Source organism: Callorhinus ursinus, unplaced genomic scaffold, assembly GCF_003265705.2.
Source record: "Callorhinus ursinus isolate GAN/ISIS: 27379988/994484 unplaced genomic scaffold, GSC_fseal_2.0 scaffold9, whole genome shotgun sequence".
In the NCBI taxonomy this organism is placed as follows: domain Eukaryota; kingdom Metazoa; phylum Chordata; class Mammalia; order Carnivora; family Otariidae; genus Callorhinus; species Callorhinus ursinus.
In genome coordinates, this window is record NW_027397071.1 from 59639505 (window position 1) to 59652209 (window position 12705).

General features: G+C 40.2%; 1 protein-coding gene across 1 annotated transcript in view; it reads right to left on the minus strand.

Moving 5' to 3' along the window:
- ZYG11B (zyg-11 family member B, cell cycle regulator) overlaps nucleotides 1-12705 on the minus strand; it is a 71525-nt gene that overhangs the window by 33948 nt on the left and 24872 nt on the right. The window contains exon 3 of the mRNA XM_025871635.2: nucleotides 5611-6365. Within this exon, the coding sequence (XP_025727420.1) occupies nucleotides 5611-6365 (755 nt within the window). The remainder of the gene's footprint in view (nucleotides 1-5610; nucleotides 6366-12705) is intronic.

Sequence of the window (12705 nt, forward strand, 5' to 3'; positions counted from 1 at the left end):
AGATCATGATCCCGGGGTCCTGGGATCAAGCCCCGCATCAAGGCTCCCTGCGCTGGGGGGAGCCTGCTTCTCCCTCTCCCTCTGCCTGCCACTCTGCCTGCTTGTGCTCTCTCTGTCAAATAAATAAATAAAATCTTTAAATAAGTAAATAAAAGAGAAAATGTCCATAACCACTAAATTAAGCCTTGTTAATATTTAATATACTGAGTAAAACTACACTTTATATTCTAAGGAAAAATTTTCTTATAGCACTCTGTATATAACTCTATTAAAGCATGTCTCACACTGAATTAAACCTATTTTTAAATTTATCTGTCTCCTTTCCACTAGACTAGAATTCCTTGAGAGCAGGGGCACTAACTCAGATGTCTTTGTAGGGGCGCCTGGGTGGCTCAGTAATTGGGCGTCTGCCTTCGGCTCGGGTCGTGATCCTGGGGTCCTGGGATCGAGCCCCACGTTAGGCTCCCTGCTCAGTGGGAAGCCTGCTTCTCCTTCTCCTACTCCCCCTGCTTGTGTTCCCTCTCTCGCTGTGTCTCTCTCTGTCAAATAAATAAAATCTTTAAAAAATAAAAAATAAATAAAATAAAAAGTACTTAGTAAATTTTTTTGAAATGGATCAACTCTTCCGCCTAAAGACTTATATGGATCTTCACTGGGTATTGATTGCTGCAGTCCAATATAGGAGTCTTAGTTCAAAGGAAAAGTCTAGCATATAGATCTAAGGACCAAGAAATCTAGATAGAGACCTGGGAAATGAGAAAGAACCAATAAAGGAAATTAAGCATGGTAGTCAGAAAAGTTTGAAAAAATGATAAGAGTGATACCTAGGAAGCTAAGTAAAAATGAGAACTAATATTGAGTTTTGCACATTTCCGGTGATTCTCAGGAACTGGGAACCACAGCTTAGTAGATAACCCCAAAGTCTGGGAATGACATGGCCAACGAATCCTAGTTGTGGAAAAATGGAAGGTTCAGAAAACTGATGGTGACAGAAGAGCAAATTGGGTGGGGAAACAATGACAGAGTTAGAAATTCTATGGTAAGATAACCCTCTGTGTTGGGACTAGAAATTGAGGAGAAAGTAAAGAACTAAGATTCTCAAACAGAGACCATGAGATGTAGTGTAAAGGACACATGCTTTGGAATCAAACAGTCCAAGATACAAAGGCAGACTCCAGTATCAGCTGGTTGTCACCCTTAAAGCCATTCCCCCTCACTGAGGACAATACCTCTCTCACAGAGTCAAGAGATCAAACTAAATAATACACATGAAAGTGCAAAAAACAAACCTCTTTTTAATATTTATTTGTTTGTTTGGATTTGGGGAGGGGCACAGAGGGAGAGGGAAAGAGAAACCTAAGCCGACTCTGCACTGACTGCAGAGCCCAACATGGTCGTTGGGGTGGCGGGGTTGATCTCACAACCCTGAGATCATGACCTGAGCCAAAACCAAGAGTCAGATGCTTAACTGACTGTGCCACCCAGGTGCCCCTTCACCTAATTTAAAGCATCACAATCCTAAAACAATCATTTCAGACAATTTTTTCAAACAACTTTGCTAAACTGGACAATTTTTAAAAAAGAGATGTGGCAATCTCAGCTCTCCTCCCTTAACATGACTATTTTTCAGTTCTCAAATTAGTAAATAATTTAAAAGGAACATCAATTTTTGTATATAGTTGAACAAAAGGGAAAGTTCAATGATCTCTTTTTAAGTTTGTGTTTTGTTTTGAGTAATCTCTATACCTAACATGGGGCTTGACCTCATACCCAAAGATCAAGAGTCCCATGCTCTTCCAACTGAGCCAGTAAGGTGCCCCCCGATGATCTCTCTTTTCTTAATTTTTAAAAAATATTTTATTTATTTATTTTTATTTGACAGAGAGAGACACGGCGAGACAGGGAACACCAGCAAGGGGAGTGGGAGAGGGAGAAGTAGGCCTCCCGCAGGGCAGGGAGCCCGATGGGGGGCTCGATCCCAGGACCCTGGGATCACGACCCAAGCAGAAGGCAGCCACCCAACGACTGAACCACCCAGGCGCCCTCTTTTTTTTTTTTTTTTAAGATTTTATTTATTTGAGAGAGAGACAGAGAGAGCACAAGCAGGGGGAGCTGCAGGCAGAGTAGGCAGAGGGAGAAGCAGGCTCCCCACTGAGCGGGGAGCCCAATGCGGGACGCGATCCCAGGACCCCGGGATCATGACCTGAGCCGAAGGCAGACATTTAACTGGCTGAGCCATCCAGGTGCCCGCAGTGATCTCTTAAAAAAAAAAAAAAATTATTTTAAAACAATGATTCTCAACTTCAGCTGGAATATTGCAATCACCTAAGGAGCTTTAGAAAATACTGATTATTTTATATCTGAGTCCTACCTCCCTGTGGTTCTGATTTAATTGTTCAAGCTCCAGGGCACCTGGGTGGCTCAATTTGTTGAGCGACTGCCTTCAGCTCAGGTCATGATCCTGGAGTCCTAAGATCAAGTCCCGCATCAGGCTCCCTGCTCAGCAGGGAGTCTGCTTCTCCCTCTGACGCTCCCCCCTCTCATGCGCTCTCTCTCTGTCTCTCATTCTCGCTCTCTCAAATAAATAAATAAAATCTTTAAAAAAAAATTGTTCAAGCTCCACAAATGATTTCTTTTAATTAAAAATTTTGGGGGGCGCCTGGGTAGCTCAGTCATTAAGCGTCTGCCTTCGGCTCAGATCATGGTCCCGGGGTCCTGGGATTGAGCCCCGCATCGGGCTCCCTGCTCCACGGGAAGCCTGCTGGTGTTCCCTCTCTCGCTGTGTCTGTCAAATAAATAAAATTTAAGAAAAAAAAATTTTTTTTTTCCAGGGGTGTGTGCCTGGCTCAGTTGGCAGAGCATGTGACTTTTTTTTTTTTTTTTGGTGGGGGATGAGGAGTAGAGAGAGAATCCCAAGCAGGCTCCATGCCCAGTGGAGAGACCCACGTGAGGCTCGATCCCACAACCTGTAAATCATGACCTGAGCTGAAATCAAGAGTCAGATGCCCTTAAAGCATGTGACTCTTGATCTTGGGGTCGTGAGTTTGAGCCCCACGTTGGGTATAGAGATTACCTAAAAATAAAATCTTTAAGAAATAATAAATAAATATTTCCCCCAGCTTTATCAAGATATAATTGACATATGTCATTGTGTAAGTTTAAGGTGTACAACATGATGATTTGATACATGTATATATTGGGAAATGATTACCATAAGGTTGGTTAACATATCCATCATTTCACATAATTACACTCCAGGTGATTTTAATTGTAGTCCAGGTTGAGAATCACTACTTCAATGTTTACAGAGGAGGAAACTAGATAGTGATACCAAATAAAGTAGGTGGTTCATATGGTCAAGATTTCAAAGTAATAACGGCTCCATTTGTGAAATCAAACTTGTTTCACAAAAAAAAAAAACCCCACAAACTTGTTTCACAGAGGCATTGTGAAATACAGATGTCCTACTAGTCTGAATTTTATAACTTAGTCTAATTCACTGGAGGGTCTGTTGGTTGTAAGAAGAAACCAGCAAAAACTGTACCGCTCTGGGATCATACCTATTACAGGATCTTTGCCTTGAGAATATTATTTAGCTTAACATACCAGGGACACATTCCTTTCACCCTTTAGGATGAAGGTCAAGTTCACCTCTTCTTGGAAATTCTCCCTTAACTCCCAGCACACAGGGATTTCTTCCCCTTTTAATTTTTAGAATTCTTTACTATTAGACCAATTTGTTAGGCAGTTAAGTAACGTTACAATAATAATTTACATTTTTATATTTCCTTCATCAACAAGCCCTCTGCTAAAAATCTGTCTTGTTCTATAACAAGTTGTTAAGTAAGGTCCTCACACTTCTTGTTGCCCTGCACCTGGCTTATGTGACCTTCCCAAGTCTGGCCCTGGTGCCTACTTTTCCAGCCTCATCTCATTGTTCTGTGACTTTCTACTGTTGAGCTCTAGCCACAGTGGCCTTTCTTTCAGTTCCTTGGATGTACCGTGCTCCTTCCTACCACAAATATTTTGTATATATTATTTATTCTCTCTGCCTGGAATGTTCTCTACCAAGCTATTCACCCTTAAGATCTCTACTCATTCATCAATTCTTCAGAGAAGCCTTAAATTAAGTCAAGTCTCTCTGTTAAACACTCTCATATATAATACTGCATTATCTTCTAGATTTTAGCACAATATAGTTTAAAGCCTATATACAGGCATGTATATATGATATACATATATATATGTGATATATATATTTAAATATATATGTGTGTATGTATATTTAAAGCACACGCACACACTGTTGGCACATGGTATTTGATTGCTTGACTCCCTCACTAAATTACAAGCTCCATGAGGGCAAAATCATGCCTGTTTGGCTCCACCATCAAATCCCCATGCCCAGCACAGTGCCCAGTGCACACAGGCACTTGATAAAATATTGAATGAATAAAAAAGAGTAACTCAAAATCATTTTCTACATTCTATTTTTTAAGGTCTAAATTTACAAATAACCTAAGAACTGAGATGTTTATAAGATATTTACAATTAACCTTTCCTTCTCCTTTTTTGAATGTCATGATTACTCAAAAAAGATACCTTGCCTTTTGGGTCACAATATCCACTTCTAGGCCATCCCTGACTCTGCTCCAGGTAGGATCAAAGGATGCTTCTGCTTAAGTAAGTGTAGGTAGTAGGGGGAAAAAAATGGGGCTCTGGAATTAGATGTAAATCCAAATGTTGGTTCTAACTGTAAATCATATAATTTCTGAGTCTGTTTCTCATCTATAAAATGAGGCTAATACCTATCAAAGTAAGGCTTCTAGAGGATACACAGTGTATGTTAGAAAAATATTAGTTTTCCTTAAACTTGTCACAATTGTATCCTTCAAGGTCTGACTCAGATACCATCTTTTCCATCAAGCCCCAAGTTCTCCAGCTGGAAGAAATTTCTTCTACTCTCTTACAGCTATTACAATGATTTTTGGGTTTATAGTTATTTATGATTGTATCATCACCAAGACTAAGCTCCTTGAAGGCAGATCCTGTATCTTTTTCATCTTTGAATCCCAAGTACCAAGCAGACAAATTTAAACCGTTAGGCATGAAACACCTTAAGAAAAGCAAAATTGCACTTCTACAGTAAAGATCTCCCCTTGGAGAACTTGACTTCCCAATGGATATCAATTCAACAAGGAGTACCCTTAGTTTTTTAAAGTGACCAGTTAGAAATGCTATGTTACAGTGGTTCAAAATATCTAAATATTACCATCATGAAAACTATCATTTATCTAAGGCCTACTACGTGACTTGCATTTTACATATACAACTATTAATCTTTAGAAGAATTCTCTTAGTTAGAATATCTGTTTTATAAATAAAGAAATGGAAACCCAAAAAGTTACATCCTTGTCTTGGTCTGGGTCACAAAGCAAGCAAGCTAGGATTTTAATTGGGACTCTCTGACTCTAAAGCAAGGCCTTTCCACTATACAATGCCATTTTTCGCAGACATGTTCCATATATTGTTAGACATTCATCTTAATGGAGCCTTATGCAGCTAAGGCATTGGTCAGCCTGACAAAATAATACGTTTTTAAAGTCTAACCTTCAAATGTCCTTCACCGGTGAGGAATTCAGAGTAACCTGCATCAGTGGCCAGCAAACCTACAAACTGCATGCTGGGCCGTTGTTGTATGAAGGCTTCAACAGCTTTATCTGTCACGTGCTTTCTCCCAGAAACATCTAGGGAGACAAGGTTGGGTAGGATGTCCTTTTGTTCTAGTAAGCGAAGAGCTATGTCTGATGTAAACTGTTTATCATCTGAAATATCAAGATGATTCAGATGTTTTAGTTCCCGAACAACATCCAGTATCTGAGTAGTTGTCATTTTTAAACATTTCAAGTGGTGCATGGTTAGAGACTTGAGTCGGTCTTTGCAGGCCAGCAAAGCTGTGATGTCTGTGATTGAGGTGTTAGAAATATCCAGGCTCTCTAATCTTGGCAATGAGGCAACTTCAGCGAGGTCTTCATTGTAAAAGAGAACATTGGTAATGCTTAATGCTCGAAGGCCAGAAAGCCGGCTGAAGCACCGCTCATAAGGATCTTCGAGGGAAAGAGTTAACGAGTTCAGCACGAGGCACTGGAGATTTTGCTGGATCCATTTGTTACTGCCAAGCCCACTGATGATGTCTGTAATCGTGATGTCTGCATTCACACCTGTAGCATCAAGTTCCACTAACTTGTGATGGCAGAAGGCTTTCCGGAAAGCAACAGCAGAGATCTTGGCTTTGCGAATGCAAGCACGCTTTAAGCGCATCTGGTTGCCCCTGAAAATACCTACTGTTCCATCATTCAGTAGACCTGGAAAAAAATAAGCAGCACTTTAAATTCAAAAGATAATTAAAGAATAGCTAAAATTTCCAGCACACTTTACATTTCCAAAGCACACCCATGTAACAATATTTCATTTAATATACATAACAATTCCATGAGGTAAGAATATTATTATTACAATTTATAGATGAGTAAACTAGGGCTGAGAAAAGTGGCTTTCCAAGATCATGGGGCTAGCAAGTGACTATGGTAGATATTACAGATATTCACTAACATCTGGTTCTACTTGCCTTCCTGGACACGCAGACAGCTACATTTCCCAGCCCACCCTTGGAATTAGATGGGGCCATGTGCCTAGTTCTGACTAATGGCCTATAGGCTGAAGCACCTGAGAGCCAATGCATGATTTCCTATGCTACCTTTTCCTGCTATGACAAATAAGGAGTCTTCAAGTTCTAGACAGTATAGATTTCTGAGAGTGGAGCCTCCATCAGCTTGGATCCAAGAGTGCCATGAAGCAGAACCTTCCATGGACTTGCAGCATTTGAGTGAGGTATAAACAAAGTTTATGTTAAGCTATTGAATTTGGGGAATTAATTTGTTACCAATACATTACCAGTCTATCCTTCAATTTCACAATAATACATTATTACACAAACATATATATACACACATATATTTAGCACATACATATCTACATTCAGATCACTGGCTAGATCTGAAATCTTATTAAAAGGATCTAGAGGTTATAGTCACTTTCTGTCAGATAAATTCAAATAAAGTGGATACAGGAATCTCTTAAAGTCCCTTAGAGATCCACCTGGCTAGCAATTAATAGTGCCAGTATATGATGCTTTGGAACCACATCAATCTCAACCATATCACCATATCAATTAAATATGTCCTGTGAAAGTAACAGCCATGCCAATAAAAGACAGCCTAAGAACAGTCTAGGGTGAGTGAACAGTTAGGACCAGGTAAATAAATAGCCTGTAGTCAAGGGAAGAACTCTAAGTGGCACCTCAGGAGACTCATATTAAAGATACAGTTTGGGCTGCTAGCCAGTCACCCTTATATTAGAACTAAAGTATTTTTTTTAAAGGGAACACTGCTTTCTAGTGGATTTTGCAGACTTATTCATGTTAAAGAGTTAAAATCAAGAATAACCTTTACCTGTCACAGTGGACAAAAATGACTATATATTAAGAACTCCATTATTCTAGAGCTATACTGTCCAAACCAGTAGTCACTAGCCACACACAACTACTGAGCACTTGAAATGCAGATAGTCCTGGGTGCCTGGGTGGCTCAGATGGTTAAGCGTCTGCCTTCAGCTCAGGTCATGATCCCAGGGTCCTGGGATCGAGCCCTGTGTCGGGCTCCCTGCTCAGTGGGGGGCCTGCTTCTCCCTCTCCTGCTCCCCTCCCTCCTCTCTCTCTCCCTCTGTCAAATAAATAAATAAAATCTTAAAAAAATAATAAAATAAAATTACATACATGCCTCACATTTGTGGCTCATGTTATATTTCTACTGGGCAGTGCGGTTCTAGAGATAGTCTTAAAATTCTATTTCAGGGGAGTAAATTTCATGGTAAGGTTCCAGCCACTGACCAGTTATTAAACAATTATTATTGTCAAACACTAACAAATGTGTATACAAAGAAAGTAAGATATGCCCCTATACTCAAAGAATTCAAAATTCCATGGGGTGAAAGTCTCAATGTAACAAAATGAGATCTATGTTATATCAGAGTCAAGTACAAAGCACCACGGAAACAAAGAAAAAGAAGCAACCCATCATTCCTGAAGATCTAGAAAGATTCAACAGCAAAGGTAATCTTTGAGTTAAGTCCTTCGAAGACGAAGGAAAAATTCAAGGATGGAGAAAGAAGGGTTGTATTAAAGGAAGAATAAATAGCATAAACAAAGCCTTAGCATACATATATTGAATCATGTTGTACATCTGAAACTAATATGTTATATTGTCAATTTTATCTCAATTTTAAAATGCCCCCCCAAAAGGCCTCAGAGATGTAAAAGCACAACACACAGAAAATGGCAAGTAGTTCTACAATGCTTGAACGTGAGAAACAGGCAGAGCTATAAGATGCTTCCGTGATAAAGAGGGGAAGAACATTAGTAAAGACCTAGATATGACTGAGAACGTGATGCAATCCCAGAGATTTAAGCATGCAAGGGGGGAGAGGCAAGCAATGAGGTGGGAAAGTAAATTAGGGCTAGATAACAGGGAAAGATAAAGAGAAGAAAAGCAGATCAGCTAGGGACCTTGGGACCCAAGAAATGATATGGTGAGGTTCCTGAGTTTTTTTTCTTGCTCCAAATATCCCAGACTTAAAGTTGAATAAGTTGGTAACCCAGAAATGCTGACAAGCAGAGACAAAAAAAAAAAAAGCTCCAAAAAAACATCTCATTGTAGCTAAAGAACCAGGAAAAAAGCAGTTTAGCAAGACAGAAAACTTTTAGACAAGAACTACTTTACTACAGCCAAACACCACAGAAAAGACTGTGGTCCCACCCTCCCCCACACAAGCAAACGCCATGAGGGGAGCCTAGACTTTTACCCTTGCCAGCTGTAACTAGTTGCTCCAATCTCCCCACAGGGAGGTGTTAGAGAAGTCTGAGTAGGGAGCCAAGATTTTCATCCACGTTGGGCGGTAAGAACCACTCTTTCCCCTATGATGGCAATGGATACCATGTGGGGAGCCTGGACTTTCACATTCATTTGGCAGTAATGAGGTACTCCTCTCTTTTCCTACTGGGGTGGTCTCAAACAAAGCCCGATGAAGAGTCAAGACTTTCACTACTACCCAACAGTAATGAGGTCACCTCACCCCAACATGGTGTTAGTGGAGGCCAACTGGGGAAAGAAATGAAGTACTCACACCCCTCTCAGCTGGAGAGGTATCAGTAGAATCCTAGTGGGGAACCAGAATGCCATTCCCTGCATAACAGTGATGAGAAGTCCCGTATCTTGGGTGTCAACAGAAGTCAAGTGGGAACCAGAACATTTACCCCAATCTGGCAATAACAAGGCAGTGCCTCTACCTTGCCCTGCTGGAGTGGTGTCAGAGACACAAACCAAAACAGAAAACTCTCCTACTACCCTAAATGTCCAAATTTCAATAAAAAATCACTCATCATACCAAGGACCGGTAAGATCTCAAAATGAAAAAAATAAAATCTATAGATGTCAACACTAAGATAACAGAAAATGTTAAAACTATTTGACAGATTTATTTTTTTAAATATTTTATTTATTTATTTGTCAGAGAGAGAGAGAGAGAACAAGCAGGGGGAGCAGTAGAGGGAGAGGAAGAAGTGGGCTCCCCAATGTGGGGCCCGCAGGACCTGAGCCAAAGGCAGATGCTTAACCGACTGAGCCACCTAGGCGTCCCTATCTGACAGATTTTAAAGAAGCCATCATAAAAATGCATGTGAGTGATTATAAACATGCTCAAAAGCAATAAAAAATAGAAAGCCTCAGCAAAGAAATAGAAAATATAAAGAACCAAATGGGGCACCTGGGTGGCTCAGTCAGTTAAGTGTCTGCCTTTGGCTCAGGTCATGATCTTGGGGTCCTGGGATTGAGCCCTGTGCCGGGCTCCCTGCTCATCGAGTCTGCTTGTCCCTTTCCGTCTGCCCCTTCCCCACCCCCACTCGTGCTCTCTCTCTCAGGGAAATAAAAATCTTAAAAAAAAAGAAGAAGAAGAAGAAGAACCAAATAGAAATCTTAGAACTGAAAAAAAAATAATGGGCTCAACAACAGAATGGAAGGAACAATAGAATCAGTGAACTAAAAGATAAAACAATAGAAATTACCCAAATTTAAATAACAGGAAAGAAAAATAGACTGAAGAAAAAAAAAAACTGAACAGAGCTATTTGTGTCACTGAAGTCGCAGAAGAGAAAGACAGCAAGGCTGAAAAAATACTTGAAGAAATAATGGCTACCTATCAGAATGACTCAAACAGTAATAATAGCAAATGCTGGAAAGTTTGTGGAGAAACTGGATCAGTCATATATTCTGATAGAGATATAAAATGGGACTGTGACTCTGGAAAACAGTTTGGCAATTTCTTTTTTAATTTTTTATTGTTATGTTAATCACCATACATTACATCATTAGTTCTTGATGCAGTTTGGCAATTTCTTAAAACCTAAACATGCAACTACCATACAATCCTGCAATAGCATTCCTGGGAATTTATCCCAGAGAAATGAAGACATACGTTAAAACAAAACCTGCAAATGGATGATTACAGCATTATAAGATTCATAATATGTTATATTATAATTATAACAGCTAAAAACTGGAAATCCAGATGTCCTTCAGTGGATGAATGTTTATACAAACTGATGTACTCCGAAACATGGGCTACTCAGCAATAAAAAAGAGTGGATAAACACAACAATCCAGATGAATCTCCTCAGAATTATATGGAGTCAAAAAAGCCAACTCCAAAAGGTTACATACTGAATGATTCCATTTATATAATATTCTTGAAATGGCAAAATTACAAAAATGGTTGCCAGGGATTATGGAGAGGGAAGAGGCAGGAGAGAAGTGAAGGTGGCTATAAAAAGACAACATGAAGGATCTTTGTGGAGACAGAAATCTTGACCATACGTCATCATCCTGGTTGTACTACAGTTTTATAAGACACTATCACTGGAGAAAGAGGACCTCATCTAAATTATTTATTACAACTCCACGTGAATCAACAATTATCTAAAAATACAAAGTTCAGTGGGATACCTGCCTGACTCAGTTGGTAGAGTGTGCAACTCCTGATCATGGGGTCATGAGTTTGAGCCCCATGTTGGGCATACAGAATACTTGAAACAAACAAACAAAAAAATCTTTGGAGGCACCTGGCAACTCTTGATCTCAGGGTTTTAAGTTCAAGCCCCACGTTGGGTGTAGAGATCAGTTAAAACTAATATCTTGGGGTGCCTGGCTGGCTCAGACAGTGGAGGATGCAGGTCTTAATCTCTGGGTCATGAGTTCAGGCCCCACGTTGGGTTTGGAAATTGCTTAAATAAACAAACTAAAAAAAAAAAAATCTTGGGGCACCTGGGTGGCTCAGTCATTAAGCGTCTGCCTTCTGCTCAGGTCATGATCCCAGGGTCCTGGGATGCAGCCCCATGTCGGGCTCCCTGTTCACTGGGGAGCCTGCTTCTCCTGCTCCTCCCCACTCTTGCTCTATCTCTGTCGTTATTTCTGTCTCCCTCTCTCAAATGGATGGATAAAATCTTAAAAAAAAAAATCTTTAGGGGTGCATGGGTGACTCATTGGTTAAGTGTCCGACTCTGATCTCACCTCAGGTCTTGATCTCAGGGTAGTGAGTTCAAGCCCCGCCTTGGGCTTCATGCTGGGCATGGAGACTACTTTTAAAAAAATCTTTAAAAGCAAACCAACAAATACATAAAACCAGGTTTAATTAAAAAAAAAAAAGATCACTCTGAGGAAAACTGAAAGCATGCTGACATGGAGTTAAGGTAATTCCATCTGATGACTTCAATTTTCTTGCTTAGAGTAAATGGTAGAAAGTCTGAGAAGAGCAAAGAATATCTGAAACAATTATTAGGAGCATTGAGTAGCTGATCAGGGAAATGCTCAAAAACTCCTGGGTAGTGCTGAGAGGCCCCATCTTCATATTACTGACTTGACTCTTCACCACTCAGGTCTCAGCCTTAGTTACTGCCCCCCCAGAGAAGCTATCTCTGACTATGCAATCTAAAGTAGATGGCTTCTCTTTTTATTCTCTATGAGAGAATTGTGTTTTTTCCCTCAGAGAACTGATCACAAGTTGTAATTCCATATATGTTTGTTTGCTCCTTAACTACAGTTAAGAAAGAAATAAGTCCCACTGAATTATATGATCCATGAGAGCAAGATTCCCGTGTTAATTATTGTACACTCAATACCTAACATAATGCCTGGCACACAACAGGTGTTTAATAATTTTCTTCTTCTCTGGTTCTTCCTTCCCATACATTTTACTTCTATTGGGCCTCTTCTGAACCCACTAGTAACTCCTTTCACACATACATTAAGGATCTTCTGCTAAGGACCCTTGTACAAATGAAAAATGGAAACAGATCCTGAGTTAGGACCAATGTTTTCCTGTTCACACCACAAAATATATTTACACATTTTTAAAAAGATTTTATTTATTTGACAGGGAGAGAGAGAGAGAGAGACAGCACACAAGCAGGGGAAGTGGCAGGCAGGAGAGGGAGAAGCAGACTCCCTGCTGAGCAGGGAGCCCAAACCGGGGCTGGATCCCAGGACCCTGGGATCATGATCTGAGCCAAAGGCAGACACTTAACTGACTAAATCACCC